General features: G+C 41.5%; 1 protein-coding gene across 7 annotated transcripts in view; it reads left to right on the top strand.

Moving 5' to 3' along the window:
• The first annotated feature begins 2,057 nt into the window (after positions 1-2,057).
• Positions 2,058-25,355, top strand: part of tacc2 (transforming, acidic coiled-coil containing protein 2) — a 46,994-nt gene continuing 23,696 nt past the window's right edge. For 5 of the 7 annotated variants that reach the window (XM_068326839.1, XM_068326837.1, XM_068326836.1 and 2 more), the window contains exons 1-7: positions 2,058-2,145; positions 3,658-3,758; positions 4,583-4,645; positions 8,834-9,078; positions 11,824-11,922; positions 14,053-19,908; positions 21,123-21,665. In XM_068326839.1, coding sequence (XP_068182940.1) covers positions 3,726-3,758; positions 4,583-4,645; positions 8,834-9,078; positions 11,824-11,922; positions 14,053-19,908; positions 21,123-21,665 — 6,839 coding nt within the window. In that variant the 5' untranslated portion in view covers positions 2,058-2,145; positions 3,658-3,725. The remainder of the gene's footprint in view (positions 2,146-3,657; positions 3,759-4,582; positions 4,646-8,833; positions 9,079-11,823; positions 11,923-14,052; positions 19,909-21,122; positions 21,666-25,355) is intronic. The other 2 variants (XM_068326835.1, XM_068326840.1) reach the window with 2 other exon arrangements.

Below are 25,355 nucleotides of genomic sequence, written 5' to 3'. Positions count from 1 at the left end.
AAAATTGAATTTTTAAGAAAACCTATAAGTGCTCCTGTTTCGTATATACTACCAGAACCTACATTTCTACATTGGATTTACAAATATTTCGCTAACATGAGAGTGCCAGACAAAAGCATGAAATATTACTACTTGGCTTCTCTATAATCAGATTTTTTTTTTGTTACGTTCCTAATGGTGGTGTATCACCATCATCCCTACTAGCTCCTTGGTCTTTTAAAGGGGCAGGCACCATTTCTGCTGCCTTCCATCTCTTCTCCTCTCCGTTTCTGAGTATTTCTTCCCTCTAAAGCAGTGCCTCACTCTGCTCAGCCAAGCAGTGATGGGAGGCAGAGCTGCACATTCAGCTGAAAAGAGGAGCTCCCTTTTTCACGCTTATATGATTAGGTTGGATTCCTTATGCAATGTAGATTTTATATAACAGTGGATTGTAAAGATAGGTGACAGGGTTACCACAGGCAATGCAGTGCAGAGTATTTATTGGCCACTGAGGCACACACTCATCCAGACATAGGCGTGCATGCACTTGCTTCATCTCCAGATCTGTCGACTTTGGCAATGCTGAGTCTGACCGATAACGATGCAGTTCTGTAAGAAGGTGCTGTGCCAGCCTTGTAGTGCCAGAGTCACTTCACCAGAGGAGGACATGGAATACAAGATGGGGAGCTGCATCGGAATCTCACGCCATCAGGTAAACAGAAGAGGCAGTGTACTGAAAAGAAGCCGTTTGCAGTAACATCAGCCCCTGTGTAGCAGCAGGGAGAATAGATTTGACTGTTTAAAGAGCTGAGTCTTCACACTGGCAGAGGAAGAGCGAGAGGTATACTCTAGTGATGGAGGAAGGGCAATGTCGGCTGGGAAAAGAGGCTGTTAGATCGAGGGGAGGGGTGGAGAAAGAGTGGAGTATTAAAGTGACAGAGTGATGCTGTTTGTGGAAGAGGAAAATAGAAGATGGTGATAAATCCTAAAGAGAATGAATAGAGAGACGTGAGGGCTGAGATTATAGCAATTCACAAGGTGTGAAAACTTTGCTGTTCTGTCTGTCAGAAAAGGAGCTGATCAATCGATCATTGATAGGGATTGTGATCAACCTGCCAATAGGTGCTCAGCTCAAGATGGCCTGTGATGCTAGTAGATAAAAAGTGACCCTAATACAGTAAAGCAAGGTTCAACCCCCAGTGCATGTCAATATCATCTGAAAAACATTTATCTTTGTAAAAACCAATGCACATGGGAGCAGTTTAAATGGCACGGTGCAACACGTGTTACCGTCCTCCCACAGATAGCGTAAAACGCTACTTAACAGACTGCTGCAGTCCTAAAACAAGGCAGTCAGAGACTGCAACATCCCGCGACTTACCCTGACCTACTTCCAGGGTAGGTCAGGGTACCCTAAAAGTAGTACCTGACAAGTGCATAGCTTTGACAAGGCTATGACTGCCTTGTTTTTAACAGGAACAACATTTAGACGGATCACTAGCTTTGATCTATGGTCTTACTCACACTGGCCTTCTCCCAGGAATATTGGTGCTTCCCTGAAAGGCATCAGCCTCCAGTTTTGGAATACGCCTGGTTTATGTGCTGCAAGTACCTTCTGCAAATCCACCAGAGATTTCCTGTGAGATTCATGTCAGACCACTGTGAGAGCCACTCCAGAATGATCCAAGTTGTCTTCTGAAACTCAGCCTGGACTGAGGGACCTGTTTGGGATCAATGTCCTTTTGAAATGTCCAATTATGCCCAAGCCTCATCTTCATCTTCCTCACACATTGTGAGACGTTCTCTTCTGGGATTTCCTGATGCTTGATGAAATCCAGGCTCAGTTTATTCTCACTGTTGACGTAGAACTGGTGCTTCAGGCCGCCAGGTTTCCTGCTCCCGTCAGAGCAGGTGAGCACCTCCACACCCCACCGCCCTGAGAAGACATGATTCACCTGGCTTCAGATCAGTCCGCTCCCCTCCCAGAGTGGTCCTGCGGCCAATCTTTGCCCTCTCCTCCTACTCCATTTGCAATGTAAAAATAGCATGAGGGGCCAGGACTCCTCAGGAGAGAGGACAGAAACAAACACTGGCCTTCAGTCTGACGGTAAACATAGATTGCAGGGGTCTGGTAAAAGTGTGTGGACAAAGCTCCTGTCTGCAGTGGTGAGTAGTTTATATGACACAGCAGGGGTCTAGATTTTGGGATTCTTTGGGGATACAACAGAACCTTAGATGGTGGAGGCTTAATGCATTAAAAGGGAGGAAAAATATGGATGTGATTGTTTGAATTGTTTGATTGTTTGAAACTTGAATTGAAACCTGTAAGTGTGTTTTGTCTTTTGTCTTTAATATGTCATTTAATGTGGTCTGATGAGTTTAGTGTTTGCACTTTAACTGCCTTAGCCAGGAGTGTGAGCATGGTTTAAACCACAATTTCGACAATTATTTTGTAAATGTGGCTCTCTGTTTGGAGGTTGGGGTCATATAAAAAGCAGTAACCTCCTCCTCTAGTATCCAGTCAAACACATTAGGTGGTCATGCAACCTAAAGGGTTATGGAAGGACGCGGTGTGATTGTCACGATGATGATGAGGCGACATGACGCCTGGCATCAGTATGATTTGACCCTGTGCTCTCTGTGCTGCCAAAACCCACTGAAGCGGCGCTGCCAGTTAAAGTGCACACACACATCCACAGAGTGGGGGCTGAAATTACACCCCATTCACAGAAATAGAGAGGTAGTCATGGCAAAAGAGTCACACCACAGATGAGAGAATTAAGATGTAAGAGATGAATATTAATTTTCCCATGGGAGAACTGTGAGAAATATTCAGCACATGATAATTATTTAACAAAGTACGATTCACACACACATAACTGGGAGTACAACCCCTTCATTTCTTTGGATTTCAAGTGTACACAACTTGTTGTGCGCAAGTCTGGAATAAAGTCAAACAGCATAGGACAGGGCAGAACTCTATTTATAAAGTCTTACATATCCAGGTCAGTGCTTTCTGACTAGGCACAGGGTAATCATGCAGTCCCTGCAGCCACATGAGGAATGCACAAACAACCTTCCTATAGCATGACTCTTTACTGCCCAGCTGTAACTCATACAATAAAAGAAAGGCTCTTATTTGGGGACAAAAGACGACATTTGGGACAACAATATTGATAAAAGTGACCGAACATCCCTTTAAATGCCTCATATACAAACATACTGGTGATGCTCCATAACCTCAGCCCTACTTTGTGTCTCAACACCACTAGAACCTAAACACCATATTTTGTTGTTTATCACATGAAGATTATCTGACACTATCTGACACAATTACTTGACCTTAGTGTGTCACTTGGCTTCCATCATTCCCATCACATGCACTAAAATAATTACATGCAAAGACGTTTTAATTCCAGGAGACATCTGTATGATGTCATTTGGAGGAGATGGATTGTGCTTAAAATGATTCTTATAATTATCTTTTATAAGTTACCACAGAAGATGGCATTGCACACATCAGCAAAGGTAAAATCTGTGTTCTGGTCCAGGAGAGACCAGTCCCTGCTAGTTTAACCTCATTCCAGAGGCCCCTAATCCTGTGGAGTATGAATGTGTGACTACTGAGGCACCACAGTCCTCTGGGAGCAGCGTATGCTGACGGTCCTTCTATCTCAGTGTCTTTCAGACAGCTGATGTGAGAGGCTGTTGGGTTGCACAGTTGTAGCCCTACAGTTGGATGAGCCATGGGGAACGAGAGCAGCACAACTGAAGCATTGGTAAGAGCCAGCTCACTGATACTGGACAGCTGGGATTTGCTATTTGCTGCCCCCCTGCTGCAGTACATGCCTTTAACTCTTCAATATGCAGAGGACTAACAAATCTAAAGTGTAGTTGCTTTTGGTGATTGTACAAGTTGGCTAAACAAGACCAGGTTCAGATGACATGCCTTTGTACCTCCAAATAAATTAAGTAAATTAAGAATCACTTTTGTGGTAGCTGGGTCATTTACAGCATCACTTACAGACAGACAGCTGTAGGATGTTTTTTAAAAATATTTTTTAAATTTTATTAACTGTATTAATCGCCGAAGGGAAATTAAGATGTGAGAACTGCTTTCAGTTCTCATGTCTGCTTGCTTGTGTGTTAGCAGGAATTCACAACAGTAATTTGTAGTGTAATTCTTTTTGCAATTGTTACAATATGTGTGTGTGTGTGTGTGTGTGTGTGTGTGTGTGTGTATATATATATATATATACACACCATATATATATATATATATATATATATATATATATATATATATATATATACACATATATGAATGGTGTCATTTTAGCCTCTGCATGTGACTGGACTGTGGGATGTTGAATTCAGGATTATGTTAATAGGATTAACTTTAACATTTGTCTAATGGCCATAGACTCAGATCACGTGCTCTTAACCTAACATGGTGTGATTTCAAAGGAGGAGTTAACATTCTAACCTTTGCCTTAAAGACCAATTAGAATTCGGTTCCCGTGCATATCACTGCTGGGGCAGACCGTTCCAGAAACTTTCCTCTGTCAGATGCCTTCTTAAATTCTTTCAATCCCTGTTACAGCCAGAAGAGAGCGCTCAAGAAAATGTTGTGCTGTTTCCACCTCAAGAAAATGACTCCCACCAGGTACTACATTTATGAGTCACATGCTCTGATCACAAAACCTACCTGCTCCCCCAGTGTTATGGGCGATCAGTGCATCCATGTGTCTGTGTTTTGCTGGATTTTCCTCTTTTACGGAAGTTTTCTACATTTCTAATATGCCAATTCCACAAAAGAACATTGGTTAAATTGGGATGAAATTACCTTTGTGGCTGCTGAATACCTAAATGAACTGAGTTTGTCTGGGACTTGTGAGCATACTGGTGATGCTGTGAAGCTTCAAAACAAAAAGAGGTTATAAAGTCATGCAAGGAGGCCATTAAACACTGTTTATTATCCTTCACACAGTCAGACTGGATTCCATCTGTCCATCATCTTTCATTTAAAAAAAATCTCTCTGTCTTGGGTAAATGTACCCTCGTCTGACTATCTGTTACATTTCATGGTTGGTGTTGTCTCGTATAACATCAGCAAAATGTGCACAATATTGAAAAATACATTCTCCAGGGACTCCTCCTTGTGACTGCAACACTTCCTGTTATCTTTGTTTGATTTTTAAAAGTTGTTTTGTATATTTTTTTTTTTAATTTTCAGTATTTCGGATAGAACAGATTCTTGACGTTTCAAAATTCAACAGAAGTGGAGTGTTTAGAAAAAGTGCTCTTGTGTCCATTCTGATGTCAATCCTCAGCAACCAGAGAGGTTAAACTTGAATGAAGAAGCAGCTCTAGTGATGCTATAGGATGTCTATGTGCCCATGTTTGTGTGTAACCAAAGCTTCTTGAAGTGTAACCTGATCCCCTTTCAGGGGGTCACTATAAGCCAGACCCTTGACCTAATTCCCAGCATTCACCTGCAAGAGGCACTGTCAGTCAGTGCAGCCCAGATGAGGTGGTAGGGGGGAGGAGGCTTTGTGCAGAGGTGCATCAGATGGGCTGGAAGAAAGAAAAGAGGGAAAGGAGATGGAGAAGGAGGAGGGAGCTGAATGGAAAGAGAGAGGGGAGGAGCGTTCTCTGCACCTCCCAGTGGCCAACCCATCAAGCCAGTCAGTAACAACCAGCAGTGTGTGTGTGTGTGTGTGTGTGTGTGGTAGTGTTGTGTTTCTAGGTTGAGGAGGCACATGGAAATTTAACAGGGGAGCGTCAGCGCTCAAAGACAGGAGACTTTGGAAAGAAGGAGGAGGAGGAGGAACTTAGCTGAGTAAGTACAAGAGAGGAGGGAGTGTCAGCAGCATGTGTTGCAGCATGTTTCCGTGTCCTGCCCCATCAAAACACAGAGGCCAGCAGAAGCTGCCTTCGTAGTAAGCAAAGCAGCAGAGGACTGTTGAACTGAAGAGTCACCTTCAGCACAGAGGAGCGAGCTGCTCGGTAAGTACAGAAGAACAACAAAGAGATGGTAGGATTAAAGTTGAATGTGTGTTATTTGAAGAGAGGTTTGCTGTGTGTATCAGGATTATCAGCTGTATAAGGGAATCTGTTTGTCTAAGGCTTTCCTGTTCCTGGCTGCCTCCTACTAGCAGGAGTCCTGTGAAGAATTAAACTGGCATATTTTATTACAGTGGATATCACCTCCTGAGCCATGGGGTTGTTTTCTGTTTGATTCCTTACTGACAAACATCACTTTCTGTTTGGGGATCAAGTACTGTACCTTCACGCTTCACTTCCTTCATCAGTACTATGACTGTAAACAGACATGCCATGCCTCTTGGTGCTGTTTGTTGTGTTAATCAGTGGAGGTGTTGCCTCTTTCCTCTGTGACATTAGTCTTGATGTACAAGTTCAGAAAGTTCATGCAGCAAACAGGAAACCCAAATAGCATGAACATACAGAAGTCCAATGAAGGGACTGTGTTCATGTTGTGTTTGTCTTTTTAACATTTTCAATCTAATGCTCCATTACTGAGGTAGAAACAGCAGCAGTAGGGAGATAACTCCTTATGGTGTTCTTTCATGTTTTAGACTGATGTGATGCCAGCTGTCTTTTGAGAACAATCATGACAAGAAGAGTCTAAATGACTTCATCATTAAATATCCTATTCATCTTTGAGCTCTGCAGGCACACATTATAGTGAGATCGCATATTTTGACTGTCAGTAGAGTTACCATGTTAAACCAGTGTATGTACATAGTCATGCTCTTGAGAAAAAGATGTGTCACACAAAGGATGCTCTTTGTAATGATGACACAGGTGAGGCCAGACACTCAGAGTCTCCCGTCTGCACACACAGCTCAACTTATACAGCTGTCCTCAGCATATACTGCCAGAAACAACAGCGCTTGGGGGGCGGGGGGGGGGGGGGGGGGGTTGGTTCATCTGTCTTCAAGGGAGATGTGTAACTTCTAATTTTGTTTCTATCAATCAACCAATTCGGTTTGAAAATAAATGTGGAATTAATGAATTGAATTGATGTTAAAATGGAAAACTAGATAGAACTAAGTGTAACCTGTTCTGCCCAGACAGCACATTAGGTCAATTCATCTAAAATTCACAGTATAAACTGACTTTAATTATAATGTAACTATATGTATATGAAACAGTACAGTTTGAGATGAGGAATCTCAGTTCATATCGCTATCGTTATTATTCTCATCCCACTGTAGATGTTTCTGTGAGGTCCAGATCTGGATAACTAGTTGGTAGATTGTATGGGCATCTAATTGTGTCATTTTTATATAATCATTGAACGCGTTATTCATGAAATTAGAAGCAAACATCATGTTAAAGAATCCTGTATTGATTCAGAGTCCAGTACCGATGGGTAAAAATGGAATGTTCATAGCTCTGGCGCTAGACTTAATTTAATTGTCGTTTTACCTGATCATGAAAGTGACGTCTGCCGGTGTGCAGCCATGCTGTCTGCTAATAATCATGTATAATAAATGAAGAAGTTCATTCATGAATCTCAGCAATGGAAGGCATTAGTCATGTCGTCTGAACTTACATGTAGTAATTCATATCCTGATTCTCTAAAAACTCCAGGCTCCTCCTGAAGCATCTTATGCTCACATGGTCCAGACAAATTGAATGTTAAAGGTGTGGTCATGAATCCCTGTGTGTTTATATCTGTGGTTGCAAGTGCTCATTTTTTCTCCTGCTGCTGCACGCCTCAGTTTAAATATGAGTGTGAACTGAAGAGACTCTGTGAAGACTCTCTACAGAGGAAGACAACCTGTGTGGGTGAAATACAGTCGTATGGTTGTTTAACAGTTGAACACTGTATGTTTTTTATGGTTAGGATTATTATCATATGTTATATTATTATTATAGCGTTAGATGTTGTGTTGTTTGACAAAGTGGAAAAGCAACCAAGTCAAGTATTCTGTGTATTTCCTCAACATGAGATTTAAGGAGAGATTAAGTCACATTTTTAATGCAAATCTTTTTAGGTTGTTTCAGGATCAAGGGACATCAAGGTTGAACATATTATCTACCCTAGACAATAATTAAACCACAGGTCTGATTGTGCTTCTTAAAGACTGTCCGGGAGACCTTGGTTGTCTTTCATAATAACTCACCGGGTACTTTTTTTTTTTTTTGACTGTCTGAAGAACAGCAGCCTCTGTCCTTTCAAGGTGTTGTCAAGGTCTAATAACATTCACTGGTAGTTAATTTAGCGAGTTTGTCTCTCTTTCAGATTAATGTATTTATAAACCACAAAGGTTGTGTGCACATTCTCTGCTATAATACATGGGAAAATGTGATTTTAATGATACGTTAGAATCTAATGTTTAATTAGGATCAGAATCATAATCCTTTATTATTCCCCCAAAGGGGAAATTCCTTTTCGTCACAGTCACTCCGCAGCAGAACAAAGTGAAAAAGAGAGACAGGAGGAGATATATTGGAATTAAAAATGAGCAGATAAATAATGGAATAAATATCCAAAATTAAATCTAAACTTATATACAGGAACATACAGTAACTGCTGCTTCCTTTCACTTTCACTGCTTGTTAAAGTCAGGCATTGTACAGCCTGATGGCTACAGGCAGAAAAGATTTCCTATGGTGTTCAGTAGTAACACGCTGGAGCACTTTAACAGTTTAACACTTTAAGCCATTGGCGGTGTTATTTACAATGTTTGACCTGAACATTGAATCTTGGGTGTTCCTATGTTTGCCACCAAATGGCTGTCAATTCTTTAAGTACAGTACTCCCTTGATGTCCCAGAGACATTGACAGTTTGACTCATTAGGATGTTTAAATACCCTACAGGCTGAAGTTCAAGCTGAGAGTTCAACCCAGCGTGACAACAAAGCGCCGCTGACTGAAGCCTGGAGCAGCCAGCAGAGTCTGCTGTCTCAACCAGTTCTACCAGACGTTCCAGTGGTTACTGGGGTGGAAGAGAACAGAGCTTCAGCTGGAGACCTGGACGACAAAGAGGAGCTTGAGTTTCCTCATGACCTGCTGCCCAGTCTAGACTTCAGCAGTGAGTTAAACATCTGGGAGTCCTCGCTGGGGTAAGTTGAGGCGCATCAGCGCACACGTGCCTATACAATTATGCAGGTAATAACAGTCAGGGTAAGACTGTCATGACGTCACTGAAAGAAGAAATATCAGCTCTTTATTTCTTTTTTTTATGTGAAAGTGGAGGGAATGAGAAAAAAAAACACTTTGGAGCATGTGTCATAATAAATTACATTAACCATTTGTTGACAACTTATCAACAGTATCGTTATTTTTTGCAGTTTGGATTGCGTTTCTTCTGAACTTGGTCGCTTGGTTGATTCCGTGGCTGATTGGTTGTACTGTTGAGAAAACAAAACCTGCCAGCCTTCTAATCTGCCACCAGAGGCTGCTTCAGCCCTGCCAACCTTCTAACCCTGACACCATGGCACGCTTTGTGAAAGCTTTGCTTATACATAGTTGAAGTACACAAGTTGAAAGACGAGCGCTAAATATCACACTGATGTTATTTCAGATGTGGTCAAGCAGCATTTCAAAATGAGATTATTAGAAAGTCATCTCAACATTTATTGGCATATATAGCAAAGTAGTATATATAGTACTAATATATATATATATATATATATATATATGTCTCGTTCCTGGTATTTGGACTCTCTGCTCAAAAACGTGAAAATTGTTGGAACAGTTACGACACTCTAAAATTATATTAACTGGGAAGTCCATGTTTAGTTATTTCTTCTCCTAACATAGCAGATGCCTTACGCCATATTGTTCACGTGATTCCTTCTGGCAGATGCGCCGTGATTGGTTGGGCGCTTGATGTACATGTAGTGGGTGGAGTTGGTGACAGCATGACAGCGTGAGCGTATCCAAATACATGGCTGCGGTTGTGTGTGCTATGAAATCAAATCAAATTTTTATATATAGCTCTTTTACATACAGCAAGCATAAACTCAATGGTCTTAAAAACAATTAAAAGTCACATGTAATGAATACATTACATTAATATTTCATATATAAAAGAAATGAGAAAAAGTGGTAAAAGAACGATAATAATATTGTTTCTAAAAGGGAGGTTTTATCCATTAACTTAATTAAAGGCTTTGTTTTTAGTCTGATCTTAAAAGAAGAAACTATTGTGGCAGACCTGCGTTCATGTGGCGGAGAGGGCAGGACAGAGTAGAACCATAATGCCTCAAGGCACCATGAGCTAATGTAGTGTTTGTTCTCGGTATGGTGAGTAGAACTTTATTTGATGATCTCAAGGGTCGATCTGGTGTTTATTCTGAGAGCATGTCAGGAGCGTAGGAGGGAGCTAGGCCGTTAATAGCTTTAAAAATGATAAGAAGTATTTTAAAATCAATTCTTTGCTTTACTGGTAGCCAGTGAAGAGAAATTAAAACAAGAATGACGCGTTCACACCTTCTGGTTCTGGTTAATACTCTGGCTGCTGCATTCTGAACAGGATGGGGTTTGTTAAGGTTTTGCTTTGCCAGTCTAGCAGAGTCCATTACAAAAGTCTAGTCCACTGGAAATCAATGTGTCAACCCATTTTTCAGTCAGATTGTGACAACAAATAGTGAAATGCATGGTGATGTTATAAGGGCCACAAGCATACAGGTTGCTATTGTAATGTACAGTGTAAAATGATCCCTCAAGAGGACGCTTCACAAAATGCTTGTATGGTGGAAACTGAATGTGAAAATTTAATGCTATTATGAACCAGTAAGGCATCAGATCTGACATAGTTTTAGTTTTCCTTTAGCAATTCTGAATGTGTACGTTGTAGATAATAGTATTTATTTAGTGTTCTGACTGGCTTGCCGTCCTGTAATAATCAGCTTTTTTGAAAGTGTAAACCTTTCGGAATGTGTATCTTTGTACATAACTGTATTTATTAAACCTAGCCTCAATTCCAGCTTTTGTCAGAAGCACTTGTTAATTTTTTGTTAAGAAAATGTTTTTAATGTCACAGAGACATACAAAGAATTTAATAACCAAGGAAGAGCTCTGAGTTTGAAGATTTCAGAATTATAAGTAATCAAACAGTCTTATTTCCTGATAGGTCTTCAGTGTATTAAACCATTTGGGTCATGGTGGGACTTGAGCCTATTGTAGTCTGTGCTTGGTGAGAGGTATAGAAAGACCACCCTCACGCCAGCAAAGTGCACAACTAATGAACGTGCACATTGTGATTTGCTCCTTTAGTTTCTTCATACATTTGTAGACTTTACTTTGATTAAAAAAAAAAAAGACACCAACAAGAAGCAAATCAATGAGTCAATAAGTATGTCCAGCAAATGTTTATACTACCAACATTATTTTAAAAAGATAAAAAATCAGCACTTTCACTGGAAGATCCATAATCATCATCACGGTTTCCTTTATTTTTCATTGTACAGTACAAGTATCTTACAACGAAACATGTTCACTGAGGGAACAGGGGGGGGGGTGATCAGTGGGGGAGGGAGGGGTGAGAAGAAAACAACTGTCCACCAAGCATATAGTGATGACTGGCAAAAATAAGGCCGTTATTCGCAACAAATATTGGCACATATGTAACAGCAATCATATGACGGGTATCAAAGTACGATATTGTTATTAAATAAAATCACTGAATATATTCTGATATTAATTTTTTCTTCATGTATGGCTGTTTAGGAACACTTGTTATTTTTTTCAGTCATGGGTGAGTGCTAACTTTTTATTGATTTGTTGTCGGTGAATTTGAACGTGAATATGTGTGTGCGTGATTGTGTGTGTGTGTGTGTGTGTGTGTGTGTGTGCGCTGACAGAACTGAGACTAGCTCAGGTGAGAGGATAAAGGAGCAGGTGGACACAGGCCCACACCACCACATGGAAGACAGTCTACCTCTAGTGCTTCTAGATACAAGGTACCACATGGGTTCAGCATGAGATAGTGAGGTGTCTGCTGTGGGAGTGGGGTGATGAAGAGTGAAACTAAGGAGCATGAAGTGGAGAAAAAACTGACAGGATGACTAAATGCTTGTAACTTATACTCAGTTGTGATGGATGTCTGTTTGTCAGTGCAGATGTGCGGTCATTGGTATTTTTCATGCCTGGGTGAATTGTTTATAGACTACATGTTGAGTCTGCTTATTGGTCAGAGGCTAAATGTGTTGTGATATCCTGAATCATTGCAACAGTATGTCATCCTTACATTATTTATGTCTAAATAATTTAAGAGTGACATTGGTATGTAGGAAAAGCATTGTGAACTGCTCAGGACATGGTTTTTATGGTGATGCTTTATACAAGCACAGATTTCAGGCCTATAGTCCAACCTTCCACAAATGCACCAGTGAAGTAGATACCTTCATCATTATTGGCTGAATAATGTACTGTATATTAATTTTACCATATGCAATAACTAATTCAAAAATGAACAGTTCGATACAATAAGTGTTTTCACAGAAATAACAAGGCAGTCACAGACTGCAACATCCCACGTCACCCCTGAATTCAACATTTTACCCTGATCTACTTGCATAGGTCAAAGATCAAAGCTAGTGCTCTGACCTACTTTCATAGATCAAATCACTTGCTTTGATTTACGATCGTACTCACACTGGCCTTCTCCCTCGTCTATCTTATCCAGTTCCTGAGTGTACAAAAGTTAAAATTTGACCTTGAGCTACTTTTCTCAAGGTCAAGGCCATTATCTCATTTTCATTCCCTTTGCAACAGTTACGAAGAAATTTGGTGGACTAATGGACGAACGAACGGATGGACGAACGAACACACGAACATTTACAATTACAAATACAGGTACATCACCGCTATGAAGCAGGATGGAACAATAAAAGCTACTTTTACTGACTTTTTACCAAACTACTGCAGTCTCATAATAATTCAAGCCCTTAACAATGAGGGTCTCTTGTAGAAGGCAGAGACCCTTTAGCTTCTCTGGGCTCTAAAATATGAAGCACGTCCAGACACCAGCTTCCGGAAACATTCCTGATGAATTTTATCCTATTCCTCATGGGCAAAAGCCTCAAGTTGTGGAATATTCCTGGGTGGACCTGTTGCAGCCATGATGTTCATATCCCATAAATTCTTTATGTACCCTAAGTCAGGTGACTGTGATAGCCATGAGTCAGGACCATTATTATGATTTAATCGTCAAAAGAAACATACTGTATTCCCTCTAGGGAGAATATTAAATAGGCCCTACATTATATTCTTTTACTGTTAACTAATAGTTTAACAGTGGTTCAGCAATTACAAATGATTGGCACAAAATTAGTCTGATTGTTTCCAGCATTTACTCAGAGCATTTTAAGATAACAATGCTAAATGTTTACTTTTGGATGTGTTTCCTGAGGCATTCTGCTTCGTGGTTTCACTTTAATCCTATTTCACTACACTTTGCAAACTGTGCTGCTGGATACCCCAACTCTCCTCAAGATCAATAAAGTATCTTTGATTGACTGACTGCCTGCCTGATTGATGGATGGAAAAAGGCTTGAAATATTCATTTTTTATTTTATTCACCACTATCCTTTACATAAAAATCTTGTCTGATAATCCAACCAATAGAGTATCCATCACAGTTGTCAGGATGATGGCATAGCTAGTGTTGCCTAGTACGTACACAGAATAAGAGTACACATCAACCTAAATGGAAGGACGGCTGTTCATGGTGTTTGGGCAGTATCCTGTTGTGGTATTCATGGTGCTGGTATATGATTCAAACGTTAAAAGAATGAGAAATATGAAGTGTAGTTCAACACATCAGTAAAGCATTATTTGAAATTATTTGAACCAAACTACATTTTATTCTTAAACTTTTCTTACAGATAGAACAAAGGTACAGTTACATAACACATTGATGTGTATGAAGCTACCCGCATGTACATTAACCACTGGTGTACTTCATATAGTCTAGTGTGTGAGCATGGGCTTCTGTTCTGCCAATAGCAATGCTCTGTGGCATCGTGGAATGACCAGCTGTCTGCTTTTCCGACCGCACTCTTACCTCTGTCACTCTATCTTCGTCTCAGGCCTCATGACAGTGACCCAATTCTCACAAACACCCAACCATCACCTTGGCCCACTACCACACCTTCCCCAGACAGCCAAACCCTGACCCCTCCCACATCCTTGCTCCTAGACCGGGAGCTCCAAGAGGCCTTCCAAGAATGTGAAGAGCAAATGGCCTCACTGGAAATACCTAATTCCACTGGGCCCCCAAGTTCCACCCCTGAGAAGGATGTAGGGAAGAAAACAGAAAGGAGAGTTAAAAAGTCCGATGAGTCATTGTCACTGCCGCCATTAGCAGTCCAGCCAGGACATAGCAACAGAGGCCATGGAAACCAGAGTACACATGGATACAGTGAGGCAGCAAACAGTCAGAAAGATATGTTTGTGTTCAGTTTCAGGAATTACATACTGGGCACTGTGAGTAGTGCTGGGGCAGCCGAGACAGAGAGTGAAATAAAAGTAAAGCAAAATGTAGATAAATGTTCAGATCCTCCAGAAAACAAACCTGACAAACAGATGGAGACACACAGTCAGGCACAATTAGAAACAGCAAAAGATTCATTTGAAGGAAATGAAAAAGATGTATTCGCTGAGCTGAGTGACTATATGGATTGTAATGCAGCCAATGGCACACTGGACAAGATAAAAGGTACAGGGACAATAACAGAGATTATAGACACAAAGAAAGAAAATCACAGTGATGAGCTCAGTGTTTGTGTAGTTGAAACTGGAAGTAATGATGATTCACTTTGTGAAACAACTGAATGCAGTAATCTTCATGAAAAGGATACAGATGCTTCATCAGAGATGCAGTCAGAGGCACTGAGGGCATCAATCACCGGCAGTCAAGATGACCAGGAGTCAAAAATAGACAAGCTCACACTTGATAAAGAAGCAGAACCTGGCAAAATGACAAAGGCCAAAGAAAGAAAGAAACAAAGGCGAAAGAAAAAGATGGAAAAGAACACAGAGACTGGACAGAAAGAAGACATAGCAGTGCAGCCTGTCAATGACATGCAGGATTTTTCTTTTATAAATGCAAGAGATTCAATGACAGACATACAAACATTGGCCACGGCAGACACTCAGACCATGATTTCTAGTGAACAACCTGGTAATGGGCTTGACAACAAGCAACAGCTGAGTCCTGGAGGAAAGCACACCTCCAGCCCCCCGCTATCATTCTCTCATCTTACTGACTTGACCTGTCCACGTGTCGTCACCCAGGGTTTTTCGATGGGTCCTGATCATTCAGAAATCCTCAACCACTTGGTCACCCCAAATGACATGAATCTCTGGTCAGATGAAAGTCCACAGCAGGGGCAAGAAGCGAATGGGGCTGACATTAACAACCAAAATACACCAACTATATCTATCAATCCAGTTGTCTATACTGACAAGAGATCACATGCACTAATACAGGATGCTGTAGTTACCACAGAGGCAGTGATACTTATGCATGAGGATCAGATCCCACTCTCCATCAGCCAAATTTGTGTGGGAGAGAGTGGTGTGGAGACTGCGCTTGAAGAGCCTTTACTAGTGGTTGCTGCGTTGCCACTGACAACACCCACGATGCCAGAAGTGATAGGAAGAAAGCAAGAGGGAGAAAGTGTAAGGCACGATTCACCGGATGGAGTAGCTGCTTTAGCAATCGCAGAAAGTGAGAAAACAGGAAAAGAGAAAGATTTGGAAGGAACAGAAGAGTGTCTCACTGCTGCATATAGAGAGAAAGAAGGACTCCTGGGCAGCCTTTCTCGGCTCTTATTAATCGATTCACAGGGAATTTGTACGCTCACACCGTCAGCCAAAGAGGGACCGGCTGCATCTGAGAAAAGCTACAGCAGCAAAATGCCAAACAACTTTGCAGAGAATGATGAAAACGGAAAAAAAGAGACAATCATTTGCAATGCAAGCACAGGAAGCTCACCATCTGAAGAGGGAGTCAGAGAAAAGGATCCACTGTTGTTAGAAGCCTTCATCAATAAGTCTCCCCTTAAGGTAATCACTGGTTCTGATTGTCACTATCATGGTGCTGCAGAATTAGAGGGAGCAGGAGAAGGAGGAGGAGGACGGCTGGAGGAAGAACAGAAGGGAGGGCTGGCTCGAGAGGACAGTTCATTCAGCCAGCCAGAAGGCTCTGCTAATGGGTTGTCGTCATCCGGGACAGAGACGTGTCCACCCACCAATGTTGCCGAGTCACAGCTGAAGCCACAGAGCTGTAGTGAGCTTATCCCGTCCATCACTGACAGCATCCGCACTGAAAAGGACTGTCTGTCTCATCCCTGCCAGGAGCAGCGTGGCGTAGCAATTTCTACTCTCCCCATTCATCCTGAACAGAGCTCCAGCAAAACAAGTGGAGGGGTAAGGGATAATCTCAATTTGAATTTGATTTCAGGGGAAGCACCGGCTTTGAGACTCATTTGTAAAGAGTCAGTCATCTCAGAGACTGTAAAAAGCTACGACAATGTATTCCTGCCATTAATCTCACCCGAGCCTTCGACTACTCCACAACAAATCCTGCAACAAGACAACAACAATCAACAGGTCCAGTCTGAAATTAGCACCACAGAAGCCGGGACAGAACAAAGTTCATCTGAGCTCCAAGTCCAAGGCCAGATCCAAAGCAATAAAGGTAGGCCTGCTATGTCTGATGTGGGTGTGTACGCATATGCCAGCAGAGGACGCAATAACAGGGTTCACTTTGCATCCAATGTGAAACAAGAAGACGGTTCTCCTACGGATCTCCAGATAATGCCGGTCGCCGCTATGGACTATACCTCTTTGCCTCGACTGACTGTACATGAGAGTTTGCGCCATCCTGTTGTTGAAGCCAGTTATAACTTTCCAGATTTCCTCAGATCAGGAAAGCCAGAAATCTCCACAGATGACATTCTTACAAAAGATGACAACATTAACATAGATCCATCATGTAAAGAAAACTTACAGTCATTAACTGATGTCAACTCAAGAGCAGCTCAACAGCCTCAAGCTCCCAAGGAGAGAAGTCATAACAGCAAAGAAGAGTGTCTTGTCCTGTCACAAATAGCATCAAATGCTATTGCTGAGGCCGATAATCTAACAGATGAGAAGGGTGATATGAGTCTGTGCTTATCAAAGGAGAAAGAGCCTCAAAAGTTGCTTGCTAGTATCACTCTTGAAGAAAACAAAAGTAGCCAACACCCACTCACAGGTTCCTGCAAACCTCTGAATGATGCATCCAGTCAATTACCAGCTGAACAGCTTTCAACTCAGCTTGACCCCAATTCAAAATCTGAAGCTGTGACATCTCTTCAGACAACAACTAGTGACCCCTGTTGTGAAGTTACTACCCAAATAAATGAAATGTCACTTCATGGATCAGTTGCCAAAGATTTAATGCAGGATGCAACCTACTCTACTGATTCAACAAAGGATGAATCAGTTTCTCAGTTGACAGACTCTGACCATTCAATTCCTGCTATTGAGCAATGTGCCAGTAAAACTACTTTTGTTCTACTGCCTCCTGCCCCAATGTTAAGTCACTTGGAGTTCACCACCGACTGTGATATCTCTCCTCCGGAACAGACACAGAAGCGCAGAGCAAACAGTGATGGGACTGAAGTCTTTGGAGAACAGCATGAGAAGAAGACACAAATGTCTTTAGGACAGAATTTTAAGTGCTCTGAAAGTAGTTTAAAGTCTGAGGAAACTGGCCAGAAACTGGAGAAAATAAAAAGTTCTATGGAGTCTGTCATTGTACTTGACAATTATATGAATAATAATGTCAGTATTCCAGAGAAAATTGTCTTTCCTGCAACTCAGCCTCCTTGTACAGGGAGTATCCTGAAAAAGGGTGGGTCTTCTAATGTAATTACTGAAATGCACACTGAGCCAGACTCCATCGGCATTACACCTGCTATTTATGAAGCATCCATGACAGATGGCCTGAATAATGTTACCTTTCTAGTCAGTCCTGATCTGCCTACAGACTTGGTTGATAAAGAAATTGAACAACGCAGAGCAAATGAGAAACAAATGTTAGGAGATCAAATCTCCACAAGGTTTGAAGAGAAAAGTAAACAACTAGAAGATTCAGTAATGGATTATCAAAAAGAAACAGCTGACAACAGCAAGGTGCAGACACAAATGACTGGAAGAAGACCACAAATAGTTAATGGGTCAGACAAAGATGTTGAAGAGGAAATTGGAACTGTGCAGCCATTAGAAAATAGTGAATTACCAACAAGGGTTATGAATGAGGAAGGAGAAAATGTGAGTGACATTTTTTCTGAAAAACCTGCCAGGTCATCTGAGAGAGGTTCTGGTAGTGAATCTCAGATGTACCAGACTACCATACCATCTGTTTTAGAGCAAAGATTGTGGCCTACTTCAACAGCAACACTGGAATATGGTTTGTACAGGGACAAGGCTCCAGATTTCACTTCAGGTCAAGGATCCAGACTTCCTTCTGAAGAATTATCAGGTCAATGCTTACAGGAAGGAGAAAAGACTAACAGACAAGTCAAACAGCAGGAGTTAGTGCTTCCTGGGTTGAAAGTGGTAGCAGAAGAAAAAGACGGTGCTGCTGTGAATTTGTGTCACTCAGGAAGCAGGGATGACTTGACAGCTGATGAAAGCAGTGGCGATCGACAACTGATAAGTCTAGAGAAAGATGGAAGTGAGGGAGCACAAGCTGCACAAGGAGTTGGCAATGTTTATATATCTTCACACCCCGCTGGTGATTTAAATGAGAGTGGAAAGGCTTCTAAGAATAATGCCCCAGCTGACTTAGCCATAGTAGCAGGTTGCGCTCATGGAGGTGAGAAAACACATAAAATGGATGAATGTAAAAGGCCAGACAATTTAGCAGGTGATGATCATAAAATAAACAATCTGTCAGCTTCCTGTCAAGATCAAGAGGGAGAACGTGAGATCCCAAAGAACACTGCTATATCTGTTCAGTCTGTATCACATGAGCACGAGAGTTCACCTTTCCAAATATTTGTGTTATCAGAGGTCAATACAGATAGTCGTGACATTCATACACAAGACCTTCCTAGAGCTGAGCAACCTGAAGAACCTCACAGAAAAATATCTGATACTCCAGATCACATTGGCCAACCTGAGACTGTGGAAAACAAATGTAGTGCGGATGTTGCTGTGAAAAACAACCGTAGTGAAAATAAAATCCAGGAAAATGTGTGTGAGATGCTTGAGCAACAGAGCTCCAACATAATCTCAGCCATACAAAGCAGCCCAGGAGCACCAACTCCCATAAAAGGTCCTGATGTAGCAGAGATCACGAAGGAAGATAATGCAGCTTTGAGCAAAGAGCAGGTCAGCAACCAGCAGAAAGGACAACATGAGACAAACAAAGGAGCAGAAGGGGAAATGAGTATAGCAAATCAATCTGTGAATGTTAAAGAAAAAGGTTTTGGAACTGTTAAAATTTCAGACCTGTGTGAAAGAGGGATGTCACACACCACCAACACTACTGATTGTTACCCTGAGATGGACGCCGGACACTCGGAAACAGAAAATAAAAGTGATATAGCAGCAAAAGTTACCCCTGATGTTATTATAGCCCCATCTGTTCCATCATACAGTGAAGAAAATTTTGTGTTGACTTCCCCTGTGGCCCCTATGCAGTTAGAGAAACCTGATCAGGTGCCTTTGCTAAAGAGCGAAGATGATATTGTGGTTAACCCCACTGTTGCTTCCTCACAGTTTGAGAAATGTGAAAATGCTGCAGTCAGCATGTCTCCTGTAGGACAGGGGTCTGTGAATACAGAGTCCGTCGATCCGTCACAGAGTCCTGCACCTGGTCCAACAGCCCCAGATCCAGATATGAACTGGATTAAAGCTCTAAAAGAGAAGGCAATAGAGACCTTAAGGTAAATACAAGAACCTGTGTATGTGTGTGTGTGTGTGTGTGTGTGTGTGTGTGTGTGTGTGTGTGTGTGTGTGTGTGTGTGTGTTGTGTGTGTGTGTGTGTTTGAATTTATTACATGATGAAAACGCTTTGAGAATATTAAAACATCACACATGAGACACAACCAAAACCCATGCTATTGGTCTAGCAGTCGACTGATATTGGTAATCGATGGCCGATGCATTTTAAAAGACGTCCAGTATATATGCTGATGTCATGTTGTTTAATATTACTGTCTGCAGTAATATGATGTTTTGGAAGGAAATTTTCTGCATTATTGAAAAAGCAAAATGCATTGGGTTCAATCTATCAATCAATGTTATCAATTTGAGAGCATGAAGTGTGGTATTTTATGGATGTTGAGTTACAGTATGTAAAAATTATCCCGTTCAGTTATATAATTATGTTAGAGGACAAAAACTGTCCGTTGGCCAATGCCTATCTATACCAGCCAGATATTGGCACAATTATTGTTGTAACTTTGGTTGAGGGCTACAAATGACTCCATGTGTTTTAAAGGTGAGCCAATCTCACCATAAGCTCCTTGTGATGTTTTGCACAAAGACACACGTTCACATGCGGTCACGTTCCATTTGTTGAAGTACATTGCAGATATAAAGTAAAGTCTGCATAGGTTTTGAGGCCCAACCCTCTATGATCATAACCAGGACAAAAAAAAATTGTGAATGGATGAATTTCCTCATGTACATTAATATTTTCAAGGTTTGTTAAATCTGTAATCTCAGTTTATCGTTTATAGTTTTTTGTTTTTTTTTCATCTTGTAAAATCATATACAGGGTTGTGTGGTGGGATATCACAGCCAGCAGTGTCACAATGAATATGAATGAGGATGTAAACACAGAGCAGTACTTTGTATGGACTCAAGCTCGAGTCAAATGACTGCCTGTTGGGGTTGGAGGGAAGTAACACAATACATTATAGTAAAAGGATGACATCAGCTGCGATATCGTTCTTGCTCTCAAGGGAAAGAAAGACCCAGTTCTTTTAACACAATGCAACAGCACCACTGACACACATGCTCACACTTGTAGTGACAGAAGCTCTGACTTCACACAAGCACAAGCATTTGTCATTTGTCAGTCACTCTTTGTGAATGTGCTGTAAACTAAACTACCAATACCCCAACCCCCTCTGCTCTTGCATTGTTTTTCCAGACCCCTCCCATCTCTGGAGTCTCCTCAACTGGAGTTTCTTAGACAGAAGGAGATCCTGCCAGGGCTGCAAGCAGCAGGAGACACCACTGAGATCCAAGCTCCACATCTTGTAGAGACACAGTTGGGTCTTCCTGACCCTTTCAAAACGACACCAGAGCTCCTGGAACCAGCTCAGCAAATAGTAGAGGACCCAGAACCAAAACAGAGCACAAGACCAGAACTTCCAGGGGGGGCAAAGGCAGCAGAACCAACCAAGCAAGAACAGCTGCTTCCAGAAGAGCTTCCAGAACCAAAGAAGATCCTAGTGCCATCACCACAAACAGTTGAAGTGGCAGCTGAGACCCTAGAATCAAAGAAAAAAGAAAAACCAGAGCCAACAAAGACAACAGCAAAGCCCCTAGAACCAGAAGAAAGCCTGATTAACAAGCCACCAGTGGAGAAATCTGTGGAGACCCAACTCAAAGAGACATTTAGAGTGACAGCTGAAGAAACTGTAGTGAGAGAACTAGTCCAGGGTCCACCTGAGGAGCTGCAGGACAGTGGGTGAGTAATCAGTTTATATGTAGTTAAAATTAGCACTTTAACAGTGAGGTTGTTAGTTTTTACATTTGAAAGTCTTTTTTTTATGTTGTTCTTTATCACTGTTGTTTTTGTTCTGAATGAATTACAACTTCTATTTGTCTCAATATCACATGTAACCAATGAACTGTTCTCCCCCAGAGTCTGAATAAAAGAAAATAGATATTTAAAGGCAAACAGACTTTAATCTAAGTATCATTACCTCTTATCATTAAGAACAACAGGTTTAAAGGTGACTGGCAGCTTACTGGCTGACATGTTTCCAGTAGGAAACCAAACAGCAGCTCATTCTACAACCTTTTAGACGTGACAGTTTTCCTAAAACTTATTATAACATTGTGATGTATCTGATACTTTTTATTGAAGCCTCCTTGTAATAGAGGAATGTCATGTCCTTTACAGCTCAGCGGCTCTGTCTGTCAGACATTTAAAATGGATTTCCATGCACTTATACAGTCCCCTCAGTGTCACTGCTTTGCTTTGTTACCTTGAGGGCATCTGATTGTCTAACCACCACAGACCAATACAATCAAAGTCGGATTTGACAAATGAGTAGGAGCCACAGATTTGCACTGGTTGACTTAATGACGGTAAAACCTTTATCTTTAAACCTCCTGAGGCTATACAGTATATACAAAATGAACCTATTTATCATTATATTTGACCTCCATTTAGGCACAGAATCTTTATTTAAACCAGATTAACATTCCATGTGTGTCATTATTTCACTCAGACACTTCATGTGTCAGTTAAGACTTGATTGTGCATTTAAGTGTGTCTGGACTTTTAATGTCACAGAAGTATTTGGGATAATTTATCTAAATCACTGCTACTGATTTCTTCAGGCAGCCCCGGCTCTTCTCACCTCTCTCTCATGTGTCACTCTCCCTTGAATTCCCTCCTGCCATTTGCTACTTGCCCAGAAGCCACCCCAACATGCCAGAGTAGCATTTGCTGTCTGTCTGTCACAACACTTGTCCCATCACTGGTGTTGGAGATGTAAAGGTTTGCTCGAGAGAGGAGGCGTGACAGTGCTATTAGGCTACATAGGTTTCAACAATGGTTAATGTTACACACATTTGTGGCAGGGATACAAATTTTGCTTCATGGTCAATAATATGTGTGTATGTGTGTGTGCATACATGTGTTTTTCTCCGCCCCTCCGAGGCTGTCATGTGTTGGTCCTGTTCAGTCTGTGTTTTGTGAACCGAGGCCTGCAGTGGGAGGAATTTGGGCTGGCACTCCAGCCTCTCTTAAGTCATTTGCACAGACCAGACAGAGTGGAACAAAAGCCAGAGCTCAGACAAACACATGAGCATACGCTGCTGCATGACTGTGTTTGACAGACAGGGGAAAGGACCCACTCTTTTAATTCATTGTGTCTGGAGTGTGGCAGCATATGTCCTGTCCATTATTTACTCAAGTTGGATCTGAAGTTCTGTGATGGACTCCTTCATAGCGGCAGTCATTTGGGTGAGTTGACAGGAAGTAGCCGCCCCATTTTCATTCTCGTGTGTTTGCAGTAAGTGCTGGTGTTCGACTCCCTCCAGGTGGATGCAGCAGATGGTCACTAGGTAACTAGTGCTCATAACACCCTGCCTCTGCTGACCTCACCAGATGGGCAGATGGGAGGGGCAATTAAGAAGAGAGAGGCTCCCCTTACTTGATTCCGAGGCTACCTGATAAAGAGCTTTGTGAGATATTTAAAGTGACTTTGACTGACTTGCTATAAGGCACATAGCCTAAAAAATCCAAGTGAAACTTAACTTAAAAGATTTCTTAACTCTTCTCAATCGGCTAGCCGCTAGCCTTTAGCTTGCCATGTTGGATATTTGTCATCTGTGTTGGCGGTGTAAAAAAGAGTAGCCCACAATGTGCCGTAAATGGAGTAGTTGCCATGGCAATTAAAGGGCGTTATGATTCTTTTGGCATAATTTAATTACATAATCTTGTGTTTTTCATTTATTCAGTCAGCCTAGAATGTCTTTGATAATTATGCCATCTGTAGTAAAAGAGAGATGGTGGGTTATTTATGAAGTAAGTGCTTGCAATAGATGCAGAATGCCATTGAATAGGCAGTATTAGTGTGTTGATCCAGTGTGAGTGAGCTGCTGGCTACAGGGCAGGAATGGTCCTCCATCATCAGAGCAGAAGAAGACTCATACTTTTCTCTTTAAATTCAGCTGGTTTTGTTTACTAGTCTCTGTTTATCATTAAACACCCTCCATTGACTTGCTGTCTTCATAAGCAACTGTTTCCTGTAGATTATACAAAATGTGTGTGTGTGGCTTCAACAGACTGGGCAAAGTCACTATTGTTTTCCTTCTAGTTATGAAAATGAAGTGCAGAGAAACAGGTTGGACTGTGGAACAAAGCCATTTCTATGTATCCATGGGCTGGTCTTGTAAAATGGATTCTGAATTTCTGAAACTAAGTTTATGAGGTGCTCTTGAGCGAATGCCCTGCCCACTGTTGAAAAAGCAACAATAGAAAACCACATAGGGCAGCCTCTAGTATAGTCCGGCTAAACTGATGTGAGGAAGAATGTGACTGAAGAGAGGGCCCATGCCCACCCTGACTTGCTCTATTCATCCCATTATTTCAGCAATGCCTCTGTTTGTTCATACCCATCATATCTTGAAAAAGTGCCAACTTGGTAATCTGCAGTTGTTATTGGCTCGGCTAACTTTATCTCCACTTGTAAGCCACTGGACCAGTGAACACTTGAGTTCTCTTCTCTATTGGCCTAATTAATTTTCTATATAATACTTTGCAGATTTTTTTTATTTAGTCAGACAGCAGTTTTTGCACAGACAATGTTGTGACTCGCTAGCCTCTATTTCCAGAGAGTATGTGCCAAAAGGAGATGCTGACATATGTACAGCTTTGGCTGGCAGGTGTGAAGTCAAAGACTGCAGATTTGCAATCAGAGAAATAGGACAAATAAAAATTCAGAAATTAATTTCTAGATGTTGTCTCATTTGTAAATCAATTAAAAAAAATATTAACTTCCATTTCTGGAATGAACAGAATCAAACATGTGTTACATTTAACATTTGACTTGCTACACCCTTTAGAAAAGCGCACGCCCTTGAAAATGGATCCAGAGATAGAGAGAATAGCAGAAGCCTATACATTCTGAAGCTGGGTGGAAGAGGCATTTGGAGAAGTGTCAGCTTGATGTTTGAAAAAGTTTGCTTTAGGTGATGAAACTACTGTAAAGGCCTAGTCTGAAGAGGCTGTTGGAGTATTTATAGAGCTCAACAGGAGGCATGCCCCAAGTGGGGAACAGCTGCATGGGTGTCCATCACATTGCCTGTCAGATTAGAGCGCCTACCACTCCTGATAAGACGGGCATGGATCAGGGTTAAATCCACTCCGCCAGGTGGCTAGTGATGACAGAGCCAGACGCCCTCAGACGCGCTTCACTGACAGCGAGCTGAACAAGCACTGGAATCATGGCTTGTCGTGTGACGGTGTTGATTAGAGGAGTTTCAGGTTCATGTCATTTAACCAATAAAGCATACTTAGAATGGTCGGAGTGAGCTTTTTATTTTTCAAGTCACTCCTAGGTTTAGGTGATGGCACAGAGCAAAAGGTTCCATCTCTCTCTGCATGGAGGTAAGTCTCTCGCGTTATTCTTTACTGTAAAAT

This window comes from Antennarius striatus, chromosome 11, assembly GCF_040054535.1.
Source record: "Antennarius striatus isolate MH-2024 chromosome 11, ASM4005453v1, whole genome shotgun sequence".
NCBI lineage: Eukaryota > Metazoa > Chordata > Actinopteri > Lophiiformes > Antennariidae > Antennarius > Antennarius striatus.
The sequence above is the reverse complement of the archived record's forward strand: the minus strand, read 5'-3'. Positions and strand labels throughout refer to the sequence as shown.